Below are 20435 nucleotides of genomic sequence, written 5' to 3'. Positions count from 1 at the left end.
CCTGCCCTGGCAAGCCAAGAGGCTGCACTCTCCCTCCTATACGCAGAGTACAAGCCTTGTATTTGAGCCTCCAGCTTCTCTGTAGACAGGAATGACACTGTAAATTAAAACCAAAGAGGCTCTTGCAAAGAGACAGACAGAAAGAGAGCAGTGAAAGACAATAGAGCTAGAGAAAAACGGGAGGGCTGTGAAATCCAGCCTTTGAAGCACCCTCGGGGTAAGAACCAGCCGCGCTGCACTCTGGGGACATGTTGTGTCTCTAGGATAAAGCAGAGTTGATTTGTACCAAAGCAGGTTGGAATGATACACTTGAACAGGCGCAGTATATACCTCTATATCTCTACCTCTATATACCTCTACATGTGCCTCCGTGCCCCACCTCCTCCTCTGGAAAAGCCGAGGACAGACATTTAGTCTACAGACATTTATAAAAAGCATCTGTGGACACCAGCGAGTGACCCTGCATGCAGACCTGCGCTTCAGGCCTGGAGGAGTCTCTATGAACCAAGATGTCCCAAGACAATAGTCAACACCGTCCTTTTACAGGTCAGACATACTTAAGAGCCCCCCGGACTCTGAGGGGAGGTAAAAATAACCCCCCCCAAGGAGAGTCTATGGCTGTATCTCCTCAGGCTGTGATAAGACAGAGCCTCATACCAAAGATGGTCTGGATGTCAGGAGAGTTAGCGCTGTGCCCTGTGAAATGGAAGACAGACGGAGCCAGCTTTCATCCTGAGGAGTTACCAGCCCCACATGGCAGGGCAGAGAGATCGGGAAGAGGACGACGAGTATGGATTGTGCTTGTTGAAAGGGTCCCTTGGACTCCCAGGCCCACGTACGCACACATTACACACATCACCACCATCACTGTCAGCATCTGAGGCCAAAGGCCTTTAGGGAAGGCAGACACTTCAGTGTATCATGTTGTTCACACCCTTCATGTTCGGCAAAATTACTCGGGTCAACCCAGCGGCAAAGCAGGTATCCATCCCCAGGGGAAAGCACTGCTCCATGACCCATTTTGTTATTTGTCTCAGGTCAGGGATTGAAGCAAGTGTTGCCTTGCCATGCCAACTTGCTCACACCCTGAAAGCTAACACCTGCAGATTTACTGGGGAGATAACCAACTTGTAAATACGCTTTTCAGAAAGGCTGAGAAAGATGTGTAAAGAGAGTGGGGAAGCAGGCAGGCCAAGCTCTCCTGCTCTCCACACAACTTTTCAACATAAGCACCAGTCACGCAGCTTTTATTCTCATGTAAAGATGCGGCCCCCTGCTCCCACATGCACGTATCAGGCAGTGCAAGGATCCGTCGTTCAGGCAGCTGAGTGCAAGTGCGAAAGGTATGGGAAGGAGCAAGAGAGCAGAGAGTCCGTGTGTAGGTGTGCGCGCGTGTCGGGGTGGCGTTATGTGGCGGTTCTATTACAGGAAGCCTGCAGAGGGATTTGGAGAACGGCCTCTGCTAGATGCAAGTAGCTATTGATAGATCAGTATTTTTAATAAACTGAAGTTTAGTGGCGCATCTTCAATACGTCCTTTTGGGCAAGGAAGAGAGCGCACTCAGTGCCAGGAGATGTCAGACAAACCGGCACCTGCAAAGAGATTCAAGCTGTAATTGTCAAATTAACCTCCTTGCCCCCGCGCCCCAATCTGCCCGTTTGACTCCTGGCGATCTTGGTTGCACCTACCTGGGGAGAGCCACAACCTCAGGACTCCCCAGTCAATGATGGGGACCGCACCTGCACAGCGCTGACCCCCTGCAACGGGACCGGAGACGAGGGAGCCACGAGCCACAGCCCAGCGCCGGTGGCCGGGCCCACACAGGCCCCCGGGCATGGCGGGAGGGGGGCTGCAGGCCAGCACCGTGAGGGACGCCTGGCCTTCCTTACAGGCCACTGCAGCCAGTACACCAGAGTCCCGTTTTTTGGTACAAAGTGCAAGTTTCTACATGCATGGGTGCAAAGGCGCTTCGAGGGACGAGCCCCAGGCCGCGCTGGGGGTTTCGCCGCAACCCCCCCCCCCCCCACGCCGGGTGCCCGCGCTGAGGGCCTGAGGCAGCTGCCCCCCGCCCCGCTATGAGGGACAGAACCGCACGGCTCCGTATTCCCCCTCAGCCGACCCGTGTGGGCAGCGTGCAACCCCGGCTGCCGTGCGGTGGGTACCGAGGGGAGGCCGGGACGGCGGCTCTGCAGCGGGACAGCGGCTCTGCAGCGCCCCGGCGCCGCCATCCGCCCGTTCCCTCCCGCCCCGCCGCCTCACGCCGCGCTGCGCTGCTCGGCTATCTCCGGCTCCGCTCGGGCGGCTCCGTCAGCCTAAACGCTTCCGCCTGGCTGACTAGGGGGGGCTTTCCCAGCTGTTTTCCGTCGGCGCTCGGCTCTTTTCGCCCGGGGCTTCGGGTATTTCCGGCAGACGGTTCGGGTGTTTCCGCCGCCAGCTTCGGGCGGACTCGGCGCTTGGCCGGCCTCGTTCCTTCCCTCCCCGCCGCCTGCCCCGGTAACGGTCGCTGGGAGTTTAAATGAGCTGGGGCCGGGCCGGGCCGCGCCGCCGCCGGGACACGCACTGAGGCGGGGCCGGGGCCGCCCCGCTCCGGGCTTGGCGAGGAGGAGGCGGAGGCCGAGGCCGGGGAGAGCAGGATGACGGTGCTGCAGGAACCCGTCCAGGTACCGACTCCTGGGCGGCACGGGCTCGGGCTCGCCGCCGCGCTCAGGCCCCAAGGCCCGGCCCGGCCTGGCGGGGGGAGCCGGACCCGCCGCGTCGTCCGCTCCCCGGGGGAGGCCTCCCGCCGCTGGGCCCTCTCCTGTGGCAGGGGGGCCCCCGCTCCGCTTGGGCCGCTCCCGGGGGGGGGGCTGCGGGCCCCAGGCGCCCCCTCAGCCGTTGGGAGCGGGCCCGGCCCGCAGGGCGCTCCGGCCCCTCTCCACCGCCAGCCCGGGCTCCTCCACCCTCCCGGCTGGGAGCCTGTGGGGCTGCAGGGCTTCCTCGCTCTTTCGTGTGTCCCTTCCCCATGCCCTGCGCCTCTGGGACGAGCTGCCCTCGCCCTTTCTGCCCCCTTCGGGCCCCCGCCCGGGGGCAGCCGGCCTCCCCGCAGGAGGTGTCGGTCTCCGGCGGCACCGCGGTGAGTCGGCTTCCAGAAAAGGCGCTTTCGGATCCCCCCGTAGATCCCCCGGGAGACCTGTTGATACCTCCCTCTCCATCTCGCTTACCTTTCTGCCTTTGCTGCTATTTCATTTTTAAATGCTCACAGCGTGCTCGGCTCCGTACGTGTCGTGCAAATGAAGGATGCCTCTTCTTCCCAAGGAGTTAGTACCTTCAGATGGATGGGAGACCTAGGAAAGAAAATAATGTAGATTTCGGGTTTCTACCATATTTTAGTCTCACTGCAGTTCCCCTTGATGGGCTCCCTGCTCTTGTTCTCAGTCTTCCCATCCAAAAGGTGTGATTCACAGAATTAAGAGTTGCTTCTTTTCACCTTTCTTGTATGCCTGTTACTGTAACTATTCTGTAATCTTCATTAATCAGTTGTTTTATTCATGTTCACTTTTTTTTATTATTTTAGCTTTTTAACAGGGTGGGGTGGTTTTTTTTTTAGTTATGCTGGGAACCTCTCGCTGTGTCTTTGTAGGACGTGATTTTTTTTTTGTAATGAACATAGTGAAAATTCTTGCTTTTGGCTCTCTTCCTTTAATGAAAAGGTGGGAGGGAAAGAAAGACTTCTCTGGTGGAAGGCCACCCTGCTGACCTGACCCTGTCTCTGCATCATGGTGACAGTGATGGCACTCCTGTAGACCAGGGCTTTGTGTCCCTGAGGCTGCTGTTCTGCTCACCCACTCTGAGGGCGAGGGTCAATGTGGTGCTGGAAATGCTTTTGGCCACCTGGTTCCTCTTCTGCAGTGGTCGTGCTTATGCTATTGCTGTCACCCTTGGAGCTGGACTGGTGTTTTGCACCAGTTGGGTACTCTAGGAAAACATGGGATTACAATAGAAAAGGAAGCAAGAATGCATTGCAGAGTGAATGACAGGAAACAATATTTAATGTTTCCGGTACTGTGCTAATTAGACTAACCAAGTGGAAAATATTTGCTATTCTGAGAGTTCCCTGATAGAAGTGTGCAGTCTTGTTTTCTTTTTTCAGAAAGGTAAAGACCTCTCTAACGTCATTCTCCATTCTTAAGCTCTTACTGGCTTGGATGTTTTGATGAGGCTTTGCTACGTTGAATGTATCTATTTGGACTCTGCCTGCTTTCAAATGCCAAATAATTCCTTTATCAGTGGTTCTGCTGCTGTTAGCTTTGCTGCTATTCCTTGCTTGCAGTAACACTGGCAAGTTTAGGATTTGTTATTTGTTGTGGCCTTAGTCATATTGTTGCTTTTAATGGTAAGGATGCCACCAGTGCACCATCCAAAATGAGGTGAATGTTTGCGTTCTGCCTGCATCTGCTGTTGTAGCTGTAGTCCTGTCTGTGCCGTGGCTGTGAGCAGTGGCGTAGAGATTGGACTGCTGTGCTACAGGACCTTTCCAAACCAGCTTCTGGTTGTTTTTCTCACTGGTGTGATGTGTCCAGCGAGTGGTCTCCATTTTGCAGTATGCATCTGGGCGAAGTGGTTTGTATTTCTGAATTCCCATTTTTAGCTGGAGTCTACATACTTAGCTCTGTTTTTCTGAATGTTTTTTTTAATGACATGATTGGAAAAGTTGACATTACTTCTCATTTTTGTCATTGCAGAGATTTTTCCTGTCTATTTGTCTGGTCTCTCACAGCCTTTCAGATGTCTACAGGGCTTAGCATTCCAGGAAAAAAAAAATCATCTTTACAGTTGCGATATGCAAAGCATGATAGATAAATAATGGAATCTCTGTGTGTACGTTGCCTTGTAAATGTTGGAGTTTAATTACATGAAATTAATGTCTCAAAAGGCATCCTGTTCACTGATTAGATTTTTACAAACTTCTTTAATCTCTGAATATGAGCAAAAGTGCCAGAACTTACATAGACATCAGACCTTTATCATACTTCCTGATGTGGTCAATTTAAACCTCTTAAGTTCAAACATAAAGCTTTGTATCCTACATGCTGAGAAACAGACTGGATGCCTTCCAAATATTTCTGAAAAACATCTTGGAAACAAAATGAACACTTCCCTTGGAATTTATCTGTTCAAGGTGATCATCTGCTGTGACCCACTTGAACGGTGCTTGGACTCCAAGACGGCTGTCATGGCTGAAAACACCCACCAAATAAGTGGTTATAACCAAAGTTGCTTATTTAATGGGCAGAGTTTGCATAACTAGTAAACGTAGCACAGCTTGTCACACAAAACTCTCTTCCCTTCTGCCCACCCTGAAGAAGTCTTAAATCACGGTAGAAACTGTTTAGTGTGTCAATAGGCTATAAAGCTTCAAAAATAATTTCCAAGGCTATATAACTGCCAGAAGAGAACACCTATCTTTTACGAGCTCTTTAGCTTAGATATGAAGGGACACTTGGACAATGCACAGGACTTTCTGGATAGAAGATGGACCTGTCTGATTCTGGTTTGTTGTGTTTTGGTTTTTTCTTCCTCTCCTGTGAGGATGCTTTGGTGCAGAGCTGTGGGTGGTATGGTAGTTTTGGAATTCCCTTTTTGCTTTGCATTTGCAAGTGAATGCATATTTAAAATGAGTGACTAGGACCCGGAGGTTTATCTGGTCTGCAAGAATGCTAAAACACCCCACTTGAACCTTCCCTTCTGTCCATGTTTGTAGCCCTGAGAAGAGATGTTGCAACCAAAGTATCTCGGCTGCTTTGCATGCTCTTGACGAGGCTACTTCTTTGGGTTTCTGTTGACAGGTTCCATGTAAAGTTCGATAACTACCATAGGGAGGAAACTAAGACTGCGTTTGGATTGTATTTGTGGCTGTACTGTGTCCTGCTCTGAAGTCTTTTGGGTTTAAATAGCTTTTGTTGGATAAATGTCCCCAAAGTTTTTGGTTCAGACCACTTTTCTGGTGTGGCTTAGCAATTGTCATGTGCTACTAACGCTGTGTAGATGCACTGAACTTCTGCTAGAACAAAGGATATTATTATTCTATAAAGAGACTGATGTTCCTGTCCAAAATTTGGTTCCTAAAAGGTGCACGAGAAATCTTTTTCGATAGTTTGAGACAGTTGTAGTTTAGATGCCTGTTCTCATAGAAAATTGTGACTGTTTAGGTATGGCTGATGCCCTGTCACCTTCCTTTCCTCTTCCTGCTCTTTTAGGAAAGTATGTGCAAGGGTCCAGTCCTCGACATTCATCTGTTGAAGGCATGAGTCCAACTTGCACCTTTTGGATTGCAAAATGACAAGTATTACATAACAGGGATACTACCAGCTGACTTCTTGCTTTCACTGGGACTCTGCTCAGCAACGATTGTTATTTGGGCCAGTAGGTAGTGTCACTTTTATAATGTGGCTGCGATATAGCCAAAAATCACTTGTGTCACCTCTTAGCCTTTGGCAAGATCATTTCTGGCAACTTGCTCTTTTTTTTGAGAAGTCAAATGACATTGATTTCACCACCACTGCCTCCATACCTTTGTTTTATAAGCATGCCGAGTTACATCCCTGTAAAGACAGTATTTTTAACCTGAAGATGGCACAACTTGGATAGATTCATCTAAATGTCACTCGTGACTTGGTAAAGGAGGAGCTGCTTCTGAGAGCAAGAGAAAAAGGAGACCTTAGGCTGCTCTAGTTTGAGTATAGCCTGAAAGATTTTAACACCTTCTGTCTTGTACTTTTTTGTGCCTCGCTGTCTGCGATGTACAGAACAATGTACCGCCTTGGAGCTTTTCAAGGTAAAAGGGAGTAATCACTTAACTTCAGCCCGAGTCTGCCTTATCTGGAGTGTGGAATACAGCCAGAGAGAAATAATAAGGTGTTTGTATTACAATAATAAGCTAAGAGAATTCATTTTTAAATACTTTCACACAAGCTTAAAAGTACCTGTTGACTTTTTAAGTATATTGTTGGGACCTACTGATAGAGAAAATAGTATCTCTGTAGAGATTTTGTGTATAATATCTATATAGTAATTGGAAACTCTGGTGTGTACTGTTCATGAAGACTGTGTAGGCTTCCCGTGAAGAGAACTCACACACTTTTCACACCCTGAGTTTGTCAAGTTTGTGTTGGAAGAAGTAGCATATGGTACATGTAACTCTATGTGATATTTGAAATTTTTTTTTTTAGACGAAATTGCCGCTTGCCTTTCCTGCTGGGAATAGCGTTACAGGGAGCTAGTTCTTTGGCTCTGGAAGATTTCTTTTAGTTTTAGGAGTGTCTGATAGGTATCAGAAGCTAATTATGTTTCTCTTTGGTTGCTGATGAATAGTGGAGAAATACTAGACCACAGCGCCTTGAGTTCATAAGCTCAGATCTTGTTTGGATTGGTAATAACAAAACTACAGCAAAATGGCTGTTTGCTGCTGATGGGGAAACTGCTTTGGAACTTGAGCAAGACCGCCAGATGGGAAGGAACTGCAGTCCCCATACCAACCCTGTAACCTCAGAACACAAACCCTGATAAGTGAGCACACTGCCACTTGTAATAGGTGTGGGGAGGAAAGGCTGTACACATCTTAAAAGGAATTACTTTTCCCACCCCACTCCTCTTCTTACAGGTGGTGGAAAGTTTTTAATCTGATCTGAAGAAAACTGGCTGAGTAGTGTTTGTTGTGAAACCTGTGTACCCCAGCCCTATTCTTTAGCTGGACAGCTCTTGCTTGTAGTTCAGCTAACGGTGACAGCAGTGCAAGTAATTATAACAGCTACTTTAATGGTGTATGCAGTTTGTACACCTGCACGTATGTTTGATTTGCGTTTCACTGGAGTAGTGCCATCTTTCAAGTCTGTACAAATATTGAGAGTCCCAAACTCTTGAGCTTGGTGTTCATGGAAAAAAAGAAGATGGTACCCTTAAGCAGGTAGCTGGTTTTGACCAAGTAAGGGTATATGAGCAAAATGCAGGGGTAGGTTGCCTTCATATATGTCTGTATACATCAATTTGTCCATCTCACTTGTATTGCATTCTTTCTTGTGTGATACCTCACAAGCCTAATTAGTGGCTGATGAGCAAAGACTCAAACAAAACACTGCAACAAAAAGCAGTGGATCACGTTCATCTTGGTTCTTAAGGGAACACTGATATCTCCTCAAGGAAGATACTGTATGCTTACCATACTTACTCAACAGCGGTCTTATACTGACAACCACAGACACTGATGTGATTTCTAGTCTGGTTCTTAGACTGGTTCATGACTTCAGTGCTAAGTTGTTTTGGTTTATTTAAGTCTCCTTACTAATAGTTGAAACAACTAAAACTTGGCCTGCATGTTTACCCTTCCCCATTTTTCTTATGAGTCCAGTAAAACAAAGTTGAACTTTGTCTTTTGACAGCAAGAGCTAATGAGTTTTGCATTTTTAAAGCTTCTCTCTAAATTTAGATTATTTTCTTGTCTTGTAGGCTGCTATATGGCAAGCACTTAACCACTATGCTTACCGCGATGCAGTGTTCCTTGCAGAAAGATTATATGCAGAAGGTATGTACTTTGCAAATATAAAGTTGATATTTTGGGGGGTGGGTGGGGTTTGTTTTTTTTTTAATTTTTATTTAGGATTTTCTTGAGCCTCTGGTCCTGCTTAATTTTGCTCTTGTTGTAATAATGAAGTTTAACATTCTGCTTGGGGAAAGTGGAAGAATGCCTTGCAATTAGGTTGGAAAATCAAATCATGTAACGGCAGCAGTGTTATTTTACAGTAAAACCTCCTTAAAAATTAAACTCAGAGTTGTGCATATAAGTATTAACACTGATCTGTGGTATGGTATCAAATGGGAGAGAGGGTTTTTTAATAACTTCAAGCATTGCATGTCTTCCAAGGGCATTTGAGGATAGATGCAGTACATAAATTCTAGAAATTGTCTTGATATTGAAAGCTGTCTTTGCTGATAATGCTGTTCAGATATGTTGATTGGTGTGTTAGCTGAAAGAGATAATCTTGTGATGGTGAGAGAAAAGCGTAGTGAAATTGAGACAGTAAGAATCAGAACATATGAAATAGGTATTTCCTATTGAATTCTTGTTAATTGTTACTTCATTATAATGCTGTCAGATCCAGGGGAGCAGGCGGCAGTAGCACAAAGCTGTACTTTTCTTGGGTCCTCCAAATACCGCTTTCGTTTTGTATTCTAGTCCCCTTCCTCCTTAACCTTTTTTCCATGACCTCAGATAAGCTTTTTGTTCTTCTCTACTTCTTTCTCCTCGATACTACTGTTCAGCTTTTCTCTATTTTGAAAGGTATTGTCCCCTAACCGCTAACATGAAAAAAAAAAACCAACCTTAAGCTGAAATATAAGCATAATATAATTTCTCATGCTAACCAACTTGAGCTTATAATGTGAATTAAACTGTATAACCTGTTTTGTGCTTGGTGTGTTGTAATGAAATGTTCTGCTTTCAGTGTTTTGCTTGATGTGCCCCCAATGCACTTAACAATGGAAGCACAAACCCAACTTTTGAGAAATAAAGACTTTTTTTTCCTCATGTCAAGGCTACCCACAAAATCTGGGGGTTTCCATCTGGTGCTTAAATGGGAAATGTTGTGTAGAATGTTATGGAACCTTATAATCTAGATGTGAATGAGGGAAATAGTGTTTTAGGGATGACGTATCTTCCTGCACGCAGCACATTGAGAGCTGCAGGGAAATGCTAGATTGAAGGTAATTGCCAAGGATGTAGAAACGAAGAGAATCCACTTTTTGCAGCAGCCAAGAGAAAGATGTGACTTGATACTGATGCTATCTTTGTAGAATAATGCTCTGCAAGAGTACTTCAAACAGCTTTTTTTGGTGACCAGCAGTGCTGAGAGAGAACAGCGGGCATGCTGTCACTTGGTTCAAGCAATTAACTGCTAACAAAACATCTGCCTTCTGGTTACAATAAGTAGTTACACTGCAGAGTAGAAGCTGCTGAACTTGAATACAGTGGCTCTGTAGCAGTGGTAGTGATTTTACCCTGAGAAAACTTCTAAGTCCACTGCCCTTGTGGGGACATCTGTGGCTTGCTAATTCCCAAGAACTCTCAAAGTGTGTTAAATTAGTGGATGAAAGAATTGATTTAACTTTAATTTAAAAAAAAAAAAATCTGCTAGTATTTTTAGGATATGGCTGATAAAATGTCCTCTTTTTGGGTCTTCAGTTTCCATTGTCACTGTCTGGGTGATGATACAGCCTTTAAACCAGTCAGTTTTCAGTGTAGTGAAGGATTTGAACAGGTTGCCCAAAGAGGTTTTTGTATAATGCTCATATTGATTTTTCTGAAGAGTTCCATGTAGATAGATGAAAAAACATCAGAATTGTTTCTTCTAATGCTGAATTCCATTTTCATGGTAGTGTATTCTGAAAAATATAAAGTAATGTGGGCTTCTTAATTGTTTGGATATTTAAGTTGCTTGCCTCTATAAACAGTCTTTCTTTGATTTAAAATACATCATTGCATACAGGTGACTTGAGTGTAACATTTATGAAGTACGCAGAATAGGATAAGACACCATGGCTGTACCTGAATAGCTCACTTCCCCCCCCCCCCTTAAAGCCCAGAAAACAAGAGTTAAAATGAAGTCATACAGATATTTCACACCATCATAGTTTAATGCTTGAATTAACACCACAGCTCAGTTGCCTGACAAAAGTGCGTTCTCTGGTATTGAAAGTTTCAGCTGATAACTTTACAGTAAGGTTACTTCATGGGTTAGCTCTGTCCTTTATGCTGTAATCATAAGTAAAATCAGCAAGTCTGACCTCAGTCTTAAATCTGGATGCCAAGCTCTTTGACTAGAACATTCTCAGTGCAGTACATAATTCATCTCTGCAATGGAAGAAGTGCTGAAGCAGACATCAAACGGAAGTGCTTCTTTATGGCAGAAACTGGAAATATTTAGGTCTTGATTATTCTTGTCGTCTGTTTAGATAGTGACAATTTTTCCTGAAGCTTGACTACTTCATTCAGAATTTAGAAACTTGTGAGGACTCTGCTTGGGAAGAGGTTTTGTAGGAGAACTTGTCCCTATTGGTACTTTCCAACATTAAATAAAGCATCTGAATGGTAATGTTAAGCCATATTTCCAGTGAAATAATATGTGTAGGCAGCAAAAAGGACAAGACTTAATATTGGAGTAGAGGTGACTGGTAATTGACTGACTTTAATAGTCATTAAAATTGGAAAATCTGCTCCACTATGTCATGTGACAATACAACATCAAGTGCTTTAGAAAGAGAAGTAAAATGGCAAACAGGAAAAGATTCCTTGAAATTAGGATTAAAACTGTTAATTAGCCTACGTAGGCTGAAATAGATCTTCCTTCTGAAAGTTCTTGTAGCTCCTAACAGCCATTGTTGTGCCAGTGTTTATGCACTGCTTAAGTTAGTGCAAAGTATTACTAGCAGGTGTGATGATACTCAGAGCCACTGTTGGTGTGGCCAACGAGTTGTTAAAGTAGCTCTGTTCTACAAGGAATGATAGCTTTGCTTGACTTGCTGTTATTTTAACAAGCTCGCTTATCACTTAGATTGGGTAGTCAGAAGGATCAAAGTTCTCTTACAACAGTAGATGTTAAGAGTTGATCTGATGGAAGTTTGCTATATGCTGACAAATAAAGAAATGTCCTTCATTCAGTAATGAATTTCTAAAATATCAATACTTGTTTTCTTGTACCTTGTTCCTAGCTGGCTTTTACCCTCTGCCCCTAAATTCCTTGTATCAAAATGGTGAACAACCAACTGATGATTTTTCTTTTTTTTTTCTTTTTAGTACATTCAGAAGAAGCACTGTTTTTACTGGCAACGTGTTACTACCGCTCAGGAAAGGCCTATAAAGCATACAGGCTCCTCAAGGGGCACAGCTGTACAACCCCACAATGTAAATACCTGCTTGCAAAATGTTGTGTTGACCTCAGCAAGTAAGTAAATCCTTTAAGTTCTGTCTAGGGTTACAAATGCACTTTTTTTTGTTTGGATTTCTCTTTTGAAAGCTGTCATATTGCATAAACTAGTAATTCCTTGGTCCTTCAGCTCTAAAGATTGTTATAAGTTCAATTCATTTTGCTTTCAGATATGGACCTAACGAACATTAGCCCATATTGCAGAAACCTCTAAAAGGTATTGAATAACTTACAAAGGAGTTGTCAAGCTGTGTAGGGGGAGAAAACATTGATTGCTGAGATGACTCAAGGAGTCCACTCTGGGAAGTGTTTGTTTTGGTTTTGTGTTTCTCTTATACTTTGCTTATTTCATTAGGTGTGTCCAGTATGAATTTAATGGATAGGTGACTTCAAATAGCAAGCTTGCTCCTCTTACCCGGTTACTGCTAGTGGGTGGGTGAGGGAAAAAATGGCAGACAGAAATCTGTTTTTAAAAACCCCCAGCAACCCCACCTTGAATCCACATCCAAACTGTATTCAACATCAAAATTAACCTTGATGCTACTACATCCTTGTCAAGGTATCTTGCTGGTTTTCTGGCATCTAACAGCAAGAGTATATAATGAAATTGCTCCAGCTACAGGCCATAATGCCCTGAGAGTTTGTTAATGAGGGTATTTCACTTCTATGTAGACCTTTCAGCATAAATGTAGGAAACGATGTCTGGCTGAGGTCCAGAATGGAGAGGATGAGGCACCAAGAAAAGCAAAAACTTTTGTTCAAAAAAACTTTAAATACTGTGGGGTGTTCTTTACAGAAGCTTAAATGTCTCTACAAAACAGCTTGTGGTTATGTCTTGTGGCTTTTTTTTTTGCATTTTGAGTGGCCCTCTTTCAATGACCAAAAAAAAGTTTAATTTCTTTAGACTAGGTAATGTGATGTTTGGCATTTCACACAGGATGATGCGATTCTTTTGCAGGATTCTTGATCCTGCTTGCAACATATAACCAAAATGCAGGTGTCTCCAGAGGCAGCAGTAGAAGCTCCTTAGTCTTTGATCCTCTCTTTAGTAGGCAAGTCCTTTGACATCTTTAGAGTAGCGAGGATGTCTTGACTTGCTGTGTTTTCTTTTGGCGCTCTTTTAACACTTGTGGAGCTATTAGGATACAGGGGTTTTTTGCATCTTCTGCTGAAAGGGAAATAATGCTCTACTTGGAAAGGCCCCAGTGGAATAAATTTGAAGCTGATCATTCCCTCCCTTGCTTTTACAAAGTCTGGTGTGTGCATATAGTACATCAGCTTCTGAAATTATTTCAGTTAGGTGGGACTTCTTAAACATATTCTTTAACATTTGTTAAATTTAACTGTCATTGCTATTACAATTATATGAGCTCACTTACACAGATGTACCTTATTTTCTTGTGGGAATGGTCTATACTGATAGAAACATCTACCTACAAGTATAATTTCAAGTAGAGGCAAGAAGAGATGATTTGTTTATGCAGGTGTCTCTCTCAAATGCCAGAAGAATGCTTTCTGTCCCCAGATGTTGTATAAAGTAATTTTCAAGCCTAACAGTGAGTAGCCCATTCCATGTGAGCAGTGCTGCTCACTGCAGGTGTAGTAGGTGCAAACCGAGCCTTTGTTCTCCTTTTGAGCCCCTCTTGCAAGGAAGCAAAGCATTAAAATCCAAACTCTCTGCCAAATCCCAGTGTTGGATCTTAACTGAATGCGTAGAGCCTTATGGATTGTATTTCTTAGTTGAGAAACAAAGCCAAACTAAGCATTGTTTTGGCTTGTTGCTAGGTAAAGTACCTTTGAAAAATGACTTTCTGATCCTCCATTTAGTATTCTACTTCAGATTAGTCACTTCTGGACAAGTCACGTTGTATTATGTGTCTCTGGTTTTGGAGTGGTGTGGGTTTGGAGGTTTGTTTTGTTTTTCTTCCTTCCCAGTAGAGATGTTCAGCTTCAGAGTACTGCGTACCTCCATGTTGCTAGAGGAATCCAATTAAAATTCATTTGCAGGAACTAGTTTGTATGTGGTTTGAAACTTGCGAACACTGACAGTGGATTTCTGTTTTTGTTTGCAGCAGGGTGAAAACACTGGACTACCAATACTGTGAGCCTTGTAACCCCTTTAAACCTCTTGTTTTTTAAAAAGGCTTGCAGAAGGAGAGCAGATCTTATCTGGTGGAGTGTTGAATAAACAGAAAAGCCATGATGACATTGTTATGGAGTTTGGTGACTCTGCATGCTTTACACTCTCCTTACTGGGACATGTCTACTGGTAATGTTTTTTTTATTTTGTCTACTAAGCTTGGGGTTTTTTATTTGACCAAGCCCGATTTTAGTCAAATATATTCTTAGTCACCACAGGGTACACCTGTCTCTGGGTTATATGGCCTGCACAATTTCAGAGTATGATAAATGCAGGTAGATAGTTCTGGAAGCCATCTGATGCCAGAATGGTTTGTCTTTCACCCAGAGGTTCTGACTGAAAACACAAATTCCTCTTTTCCAGGTTAAGCATGTAGTCCAAGAGTACTTTTTTTTTTTAAATACCTTTGGATTTGTTCTGTGCTCTTCCCTAAGAGAAACTCCCAAGGCCTGTTTCTCGGTGTTGCCACTTTGATTTTTCTGTATCTATTTTATAGATGTATAGCTATAACCTGCAAATGAAAGTTTTGAGGACTGCCAGTCAGAATAACTTTAGAAATTTAAGTGTTTTGCTTTCGCCTGGATGCAAGAAAGGTTTCAGTAAATGTGAACAGATTGAATAGGTATAGTGGGGTTCTTGGATTCTTCCCCAGTATACCTGTTCTCAAAAAAATTTATTTCAGAAGAAGCATCTTTGTAGCCAGATACCTAGATGTTCCATTTGGCTCCTAATTTATATGCAAAAATATTATCCATAGGTATTTAAAATGGCGGGAGGTCTAGAGATCAGGTTGCTGTTTGCAAAAAAGAAAAAACTGTTGCAAAGAACAGCATTTTTCCAAAACGAAAATTCCTAAGCTATACTAGTGCTTATGTAACTTTTTTTGAGGACTGTAACTGAGTAACTTTCATCTGTGTCTAAATATTGAGCTTTTTTGAAGTTATCTGACATACTACTCTGTGGCTTGGAAAATGAAGAATGTTGCTGTGACTCTCAACATGGTTTTTATTTTGCAACTCCTCTTCTGAAAAGCTATCTTGAACAAAAGCGCTATTCTTAAGTTTTCCTGTAAACGGTTACGTTCTTTTTGCAGTAAGACAGACCGGCTTGCCAAAGGATCTGAATGTTACCAAAAGAGCCTTAGTTTAAATCCTTTCCTCTGGTCCCCTTTTGAATCGCTATGTGAAATAGGTAAGTATGCAGAACTGTTTTACTAGTGAAGATGTTTTCTACGTTTCTGGTTATGCCAAGCTTTCTGATTTGTCATTGCCATGTGGCAAGGGTTGTTTTACTCGTTGTCCAGAGCTAGGTAAGGAAAATGCCAGCAGAATTCTTTGAGAGTGGTTTTGTGAGCAATAATGCATTTAAAATACTTGCCAGTGTTTACAGCTTTTGTCTTGTTTCTTCTATTTTCACTACGTAGACATTTTTGGATTTAACAATACTATATGTTTTCCAACTAACAATTAGTAGACCCTTATTCTCAGAAGTGTAGTTTCTAATGTAAAAAGCAAGTCTTTTCTAATAAAACTAATTGTCCAGGGTTTTGTGGAAGAACACTTTTGATTTAGCATAAGGGGCTTTAAAACAATGAAAAAACTACCCCTTCTAAAATACTTTGTCCCCTGTCATCCTTATTTCAGACTGACTATTCAGTGTATAGATTCAGAAATAACTATTTAAATCTCCTTCCAATCTCACAGGTGAAAAACCAGACCCTGACCAAACATTTAAATTAACATCTTTACAGAACTTCAGCAGCTGTCTGCCTAACACTTGCACAACGTTGGTATCCAATCACAACATATCCCATAGACAGCCTGAGACTGTCCTTATGGAAACGCCGCAAGACACAATTGTGAGTTTTGCTAAAATCATTGTCTTTAAAGCAGTCTTTCCAGCTTAACTGAAAAAATACTAGTTAGAAATTACACTGTGTGAGTATCTAACGGCTGTCTTCCATTTCTCAGGAGTTGAACAGAATCAACCTAGAATCCTCCAATTCAAAATACTCCTCCTTGAACACTGATTCTTCTATGTCTTACATTGATTCAGCTGTAATTTCACCTGATGCAGTCCCTCTTGGGTCAGGAACTGCCATACTGTCTAAACAGGCTCAAAATAAACCAAAAACTGGCCGGAGTTTACTGGGGGGACCTGCAGCTTTGAGCCCACTAACTCCAAGGTAAGTCCTTGAGATAGACAATTTCTGTCTACAGCTGTGCTGTTCATAATGTTTGTGATTTGAAACAGGAAACATGTCTGCTGCACAACATACTTGAACATGCATGTTGATAGCATATTATAAATAATGCTGTAGAAGCAAAAGCTAAATGACATCAGTAACTGCTCTTGGTCCTGGTGTTCATCTCCTGTTAAAAAAACATAAGCAGTTGGTATTTTTGATTAGAAGAGAGGGTTGATTTACTACACTGCTTATTGTGATGTTCCCACTGGAAAAAATCTTTAAAGGAATACACCTCTTAGGAATAAGAGTAGCTTTTCATAATAAAGTTTAAGAGCTTTCCTTGAAGAATAGCTCTCTTCTAAAGAGCCTGTAAATACATGCTCTGTCCTATATGCCATCTTGTTGAAATAGTGTTATAGTACAAGCCACTAATACTTGGATGGTCTGTGTCTGTTAGTTATTCTGCAGGCAGGCAAAGTTCTGCATTTCTCAATTTTGGAAATAAGAATACTTTCTATTGAAGTGTCTCTTATAGATAAGGGTTGTAAGATATTAGAGGGTTAACATAAATCAATGAAGTAGCTCTGAAACAAAGTTTATCATCTGAGGCTCTGTTTTAACCATGGAATCAGGCTGACTCTCATGGTCTAACATTCAGACATTGACCCTTCCTCTTTGTTTTGTTCTCAGCTTTGGAATTTTGCCACTAGAAACCCCAAGCCCTGGAGATGGATCATATTTACAAAACTACACGAACTCTTCTTCTGTAATTGATGTGCCATCCACAGGAGCACCTTCAAAGAAGGTATCTTGCATTCTAGAACGTGACTGCTGTTCTAGGAATTTCACATTGCAGTGTACTTTAAAGAAGAAACCATAATGCAGATAAAAAACACTGTACATGAGCTGAATTGTGCTGACAGTGAGGAGAACACAACTTATCCACTGTTTACAAAACTTGTTATGAAAAACAATTTGAGTGTAGAACTGATTGCAGCCTCCTGTAGTTGTGGAAATGGCTTGAGTTAATTAAGCGAGAATTAAATTTATGTCTAATTTGTCTACAAAGCGTGGGGTTTTTTGGTGTGTTTTTTTTAAATCTGCTCTTACTAACAATTATTTAATGCAGTGAAATATTGTTCACCAGCTCATGTGTATTTATAGGTTAGCAAGGTTGGGGGTGAGGGGAGCAGATTAATTTGAGTACAACTGGTCAGGTATTTCCCTGACACAACTTTTTAGAATTTTCTGAAGTGTTAGTTAAAATTCATTGTAGAATAGCCCATTACATTGAAACAATGGTTTCTAAAGCCTCAATAGTTTTTTTTTATTTTGAAATTCTTCTTTTCAGCTAAGAAAAAAATACACCGTATCTCAAGTAAAGACATCTGTGTTGTAAATATTTTCAGCTTAGCGTGTCACTTCCTTTGGCTAGCAACAGATTTTTGTTTTCTCAACTTTTATAAGCAATAGTCTTCTATTTCTAAATAAGCCCTTTTTCGCCCACCCAAAATGCACAGGCATGTGCAGACTGCCTAGCTGGTGTTGCTAGAGGCACCCTGAAGAAGGTGCAGTATCTTCTGTCCACCTGCCATCAGAGGGGAACGTACAAACACTAAGGTTTCTAAACAACAAAGGATTCATAACTCTTCAGTGTGCAAAGTGGAGTCTGAAGACAGTCCAAACTTGGAGTCTTCACGTTAAGAGTTTTTTAAATTAATGCATTTTCAGGGATGACTTCAAATAATCCTAGAAGCCTCAAGTGAGCTGAAGCTACTGCTTTCTTGCAAGCAGTGCTTGAATTCTAGTTTGCAGATCTGAGTAATTAAAATACTGCTGGTAGCCTGTGGAGGGCTGTACTGATAGAATGATGCTGTTTCACTCAGCTATGTCTTGTGTAGAGGAAGTGAAAAATTGTCTTTTTTACTCTGTAAGAAACTGCCATAGTTGCCATAGTGATAAATGAGAGGTGGAATGTTGGTGACAGTTGAAGAACCACTCATTCCTTTCTAAAAACAAAAAACCTGAGGATTTTTCCTTGTATTTTTAGTAAATCTGGAAATTACATGAGGGATGCTACTGTTTTTTATAGGTGGCCAGTTCTTCTAAAATAAAGCTCAGTGCAAATAGTGTTGAATTCTTCAAAAAGTAGAACTTGAATTTCCACCTTTGATGCTCTGGGCAAATTGGTTGGGGCTCAACTTGCTGTGCCATTCTCTAAGTGAAAATTTGGAGTTGTTAAAAAATGTGTTTGTCTTCTCTCATTGGCCCAGTATGTAAAAGAATAAAAGCTGGTAAGCAGATAACTCTTTTCCTTTGGATGGCCTTCTGAAGCTTGTGACTGGAAACTCTGGAATTTCATTGCCCAAGCCATTATGGTACTCCGTCTCTAGATGTGTCATTACTGCAACACTTTCTATCAGTTCTTAGTCTTGCCGCCTTATTTATTTTTTGCCTTTGTTCTGTTGGGGTTTGACTATGTTAAAAGAGTCTACTAGAAGTATGCTTCGTCTGGCTGATCCCATTCCCATCCTGTAGTTGCTCAGGACCAACCAGTTTTCCGTGGTGTAGTGGAAAACACTGACTTGTGGTGGACGGTGCATATGTAGGAAGGGAAATTGTCATGAGTCTGAAAAACTTAAATAGTTAGCAAAGCGCAGCTCTTCAGTGTAGTTCTCATCTTCATTTAATCTCACGTGTGTACTGCATGATAGATGAAAAGTGTTGGGGAATCAAGTCGTAGTTGCTGCTGCTGTGTTGCTTTGCTAGGTATGGCACAACAGCACTGAGGTGTAAATCTTGCTAATCCATGCATATGTTTTTTGCTCAGATGCATCTGTGCTACTACCTAAACACAAATATTTAATACATTTTAATAAACAGCTCCAAATTCTGATGCATGCTTTGTCCAATGCAAGTAATTACTTGGCCAGTTTCACTTCTGCTCTTCAAATTGCCAACTTAGAAAAGGTTTAGTGTAGCTGTGGCTAGAATGTGCATGACTTAACGGAGGCAGTTTCCTAGGAAACACTTACGTAAATGAATGAAACATTAGGATGGATCCAAAGGCTTTCTGAGTGGGCAAGCTTGCTTGCTGGCTACCTAAACTGTCCTCTGATAACAAAGAAACTAAGAAAGGAAGGGAAGGACAAAAACATTAGAAGTCAGATAACGCATAAACTGGTGTTGCTTGTGCTGTCATTGATCCTGCTTGCTGATTTCCAGTGTCTTAAAGAACATCTCTTCCAAACAGCCATCAGAGTTGAATGCTAGTGTCCCTGGAGTGGGCAGAAGGATAGGGTTTAAGCTTTCTTTAAAAAGCAGGGAGAGGACTTGTTCTGAATCCTTTACAGGAAGTCTGCATATTGGACAACAAATTTCTATCTGAACTTGTTCCTTGGGTCTCAGATTCACAGTCAAGTTATCACAGCTCTAAGTTCCCACACCTCAGCTGTTCCAGGGTAGGCATTGAAGTACATGTTTTATCTTCATACGTCTTCAGAGAGCTACAAGAGTGTTTTGGTGCTAAGTCATGTTACATGCTTGTAACCTGTGGCAAATAAAAGGTACTAAAAATGTGCATGTGCACAGTGTTGCTCAGCTGACATGTAATAACTTGCTCCGTGTTAACTCGACTGTCAGTATCTGCCTATTAACTTTCAATGCATAATGCAGGTCCCTTTTTGATGAAGCATTTTTTTTTCCTATATCTGCTGCAAAGGCTCATGCAGTGATGATTTAATTTGTGAAATACTGATTTATGCTATGAACAGGTATGCTAAATGGGAGTAGCAGGCTCAGATGCTGTACAGTGAGCACCTCAATGAGGTGTTAATGGTGAAAGGCTTCTGGATGCGATTGTAATATTCAAAAATATTTTTCTTTCCATGGTTGGTTGTATTTTGTACAACTTTCTGTGGAGAAGGAACTTTAAATACGACACATTTTCATTCCCTTTTATTCTTGCACAAACATCTTGACATATAGTTTCTTGCCACTAGATGGAGATTTTATATCTTTCACATAACATGCATGGAGTTCATAAACTCAGTGTTACTGGCTTTTTAACAGGTAGAAAGAGAAATGCATTCAATGGGCCTTCCTTGGATGAGGACCCCCACCCTTTATTGAAAGAATCTATATTTATCCTGTA

The 20435-nt window shown here is 42.4% G+C and overlaps 1 protein-coding gene across 9 annotated transcripts in view; it reads left to right on the top strand.

The window, feature by feature from the left end:
• The first annotated feature begins 2404 nt into the window (after nucleotides 1-2404).
• CDC27 (cell division cycle 27) overlaps nucleotides 2405-20435 on the top strand; it is a 31807-nt gene continuing 13776 nt past the window's right edge. For 4 of the 9 annotated variants that reach the window (XM_075775354.1, XM_075775351.1, XM_075775350.1 and 1 more), the window contains exons 1-8: nucleotides 2406-2660; nucleotides 8482-8557; nucleotides 11825-11972; nucleotides 14098-14223; nucleotides 15188-15285; nucleotides 15798-15952; nucleotides 16065-16279; nucleotides 16973-17087. In XM_075775354.1, coding sequence (XP_075631469.1) covers nucleotides 2634-2660; nucleotides 8482-8557; nucleotides 11825-11972; nucleotides 14098-14223; nucleotides 15188-15285; nucleotides 15798-15952; nucleotides 16065-16279; nucleotides 16973-17087 — 960 coding nt within the window. In that variant the 5' untranslated portion in view covers nucleotides 2406-2633. Of the gene's footprint in view, nucleotides 2661-4827; nucleotides 4858-8481; nucleotides 8558-11824; nucleotides 11973-12124; nucleotides 12172-14097; nucleotides 14224-15187; nucleotides 15286-15797; nucleotides 15953-16064; nucleotides 16280-16972; nucleotides 17088-20435 lie in introns of those variants that run through there. The other 5 variants (XM_075775356.1, XM_075775358.1, XM_075775353.1 and 2 more) reach the window with 5 other exon arrangements.

The sequence above is a fragment of the Balearica regulorum genome, chromosome 24 (genome assembly GCF_011004875.1).
Source record: "Balearica regulorum gibbericeps isolate bBalReg1 chromosome 24, bBalReg1.pri, whole genome shotgun sequence".
In the NCBI taxonomy this organism is placed as follows: Eukaryota; Metazoa; Chordata; class Aves; order Gruiformes; family Gruidae; genus Balearica; species Balearica regulorum.
This window is presented reverse-complemented; position numbering and strand designations above follow the sequence as displayed.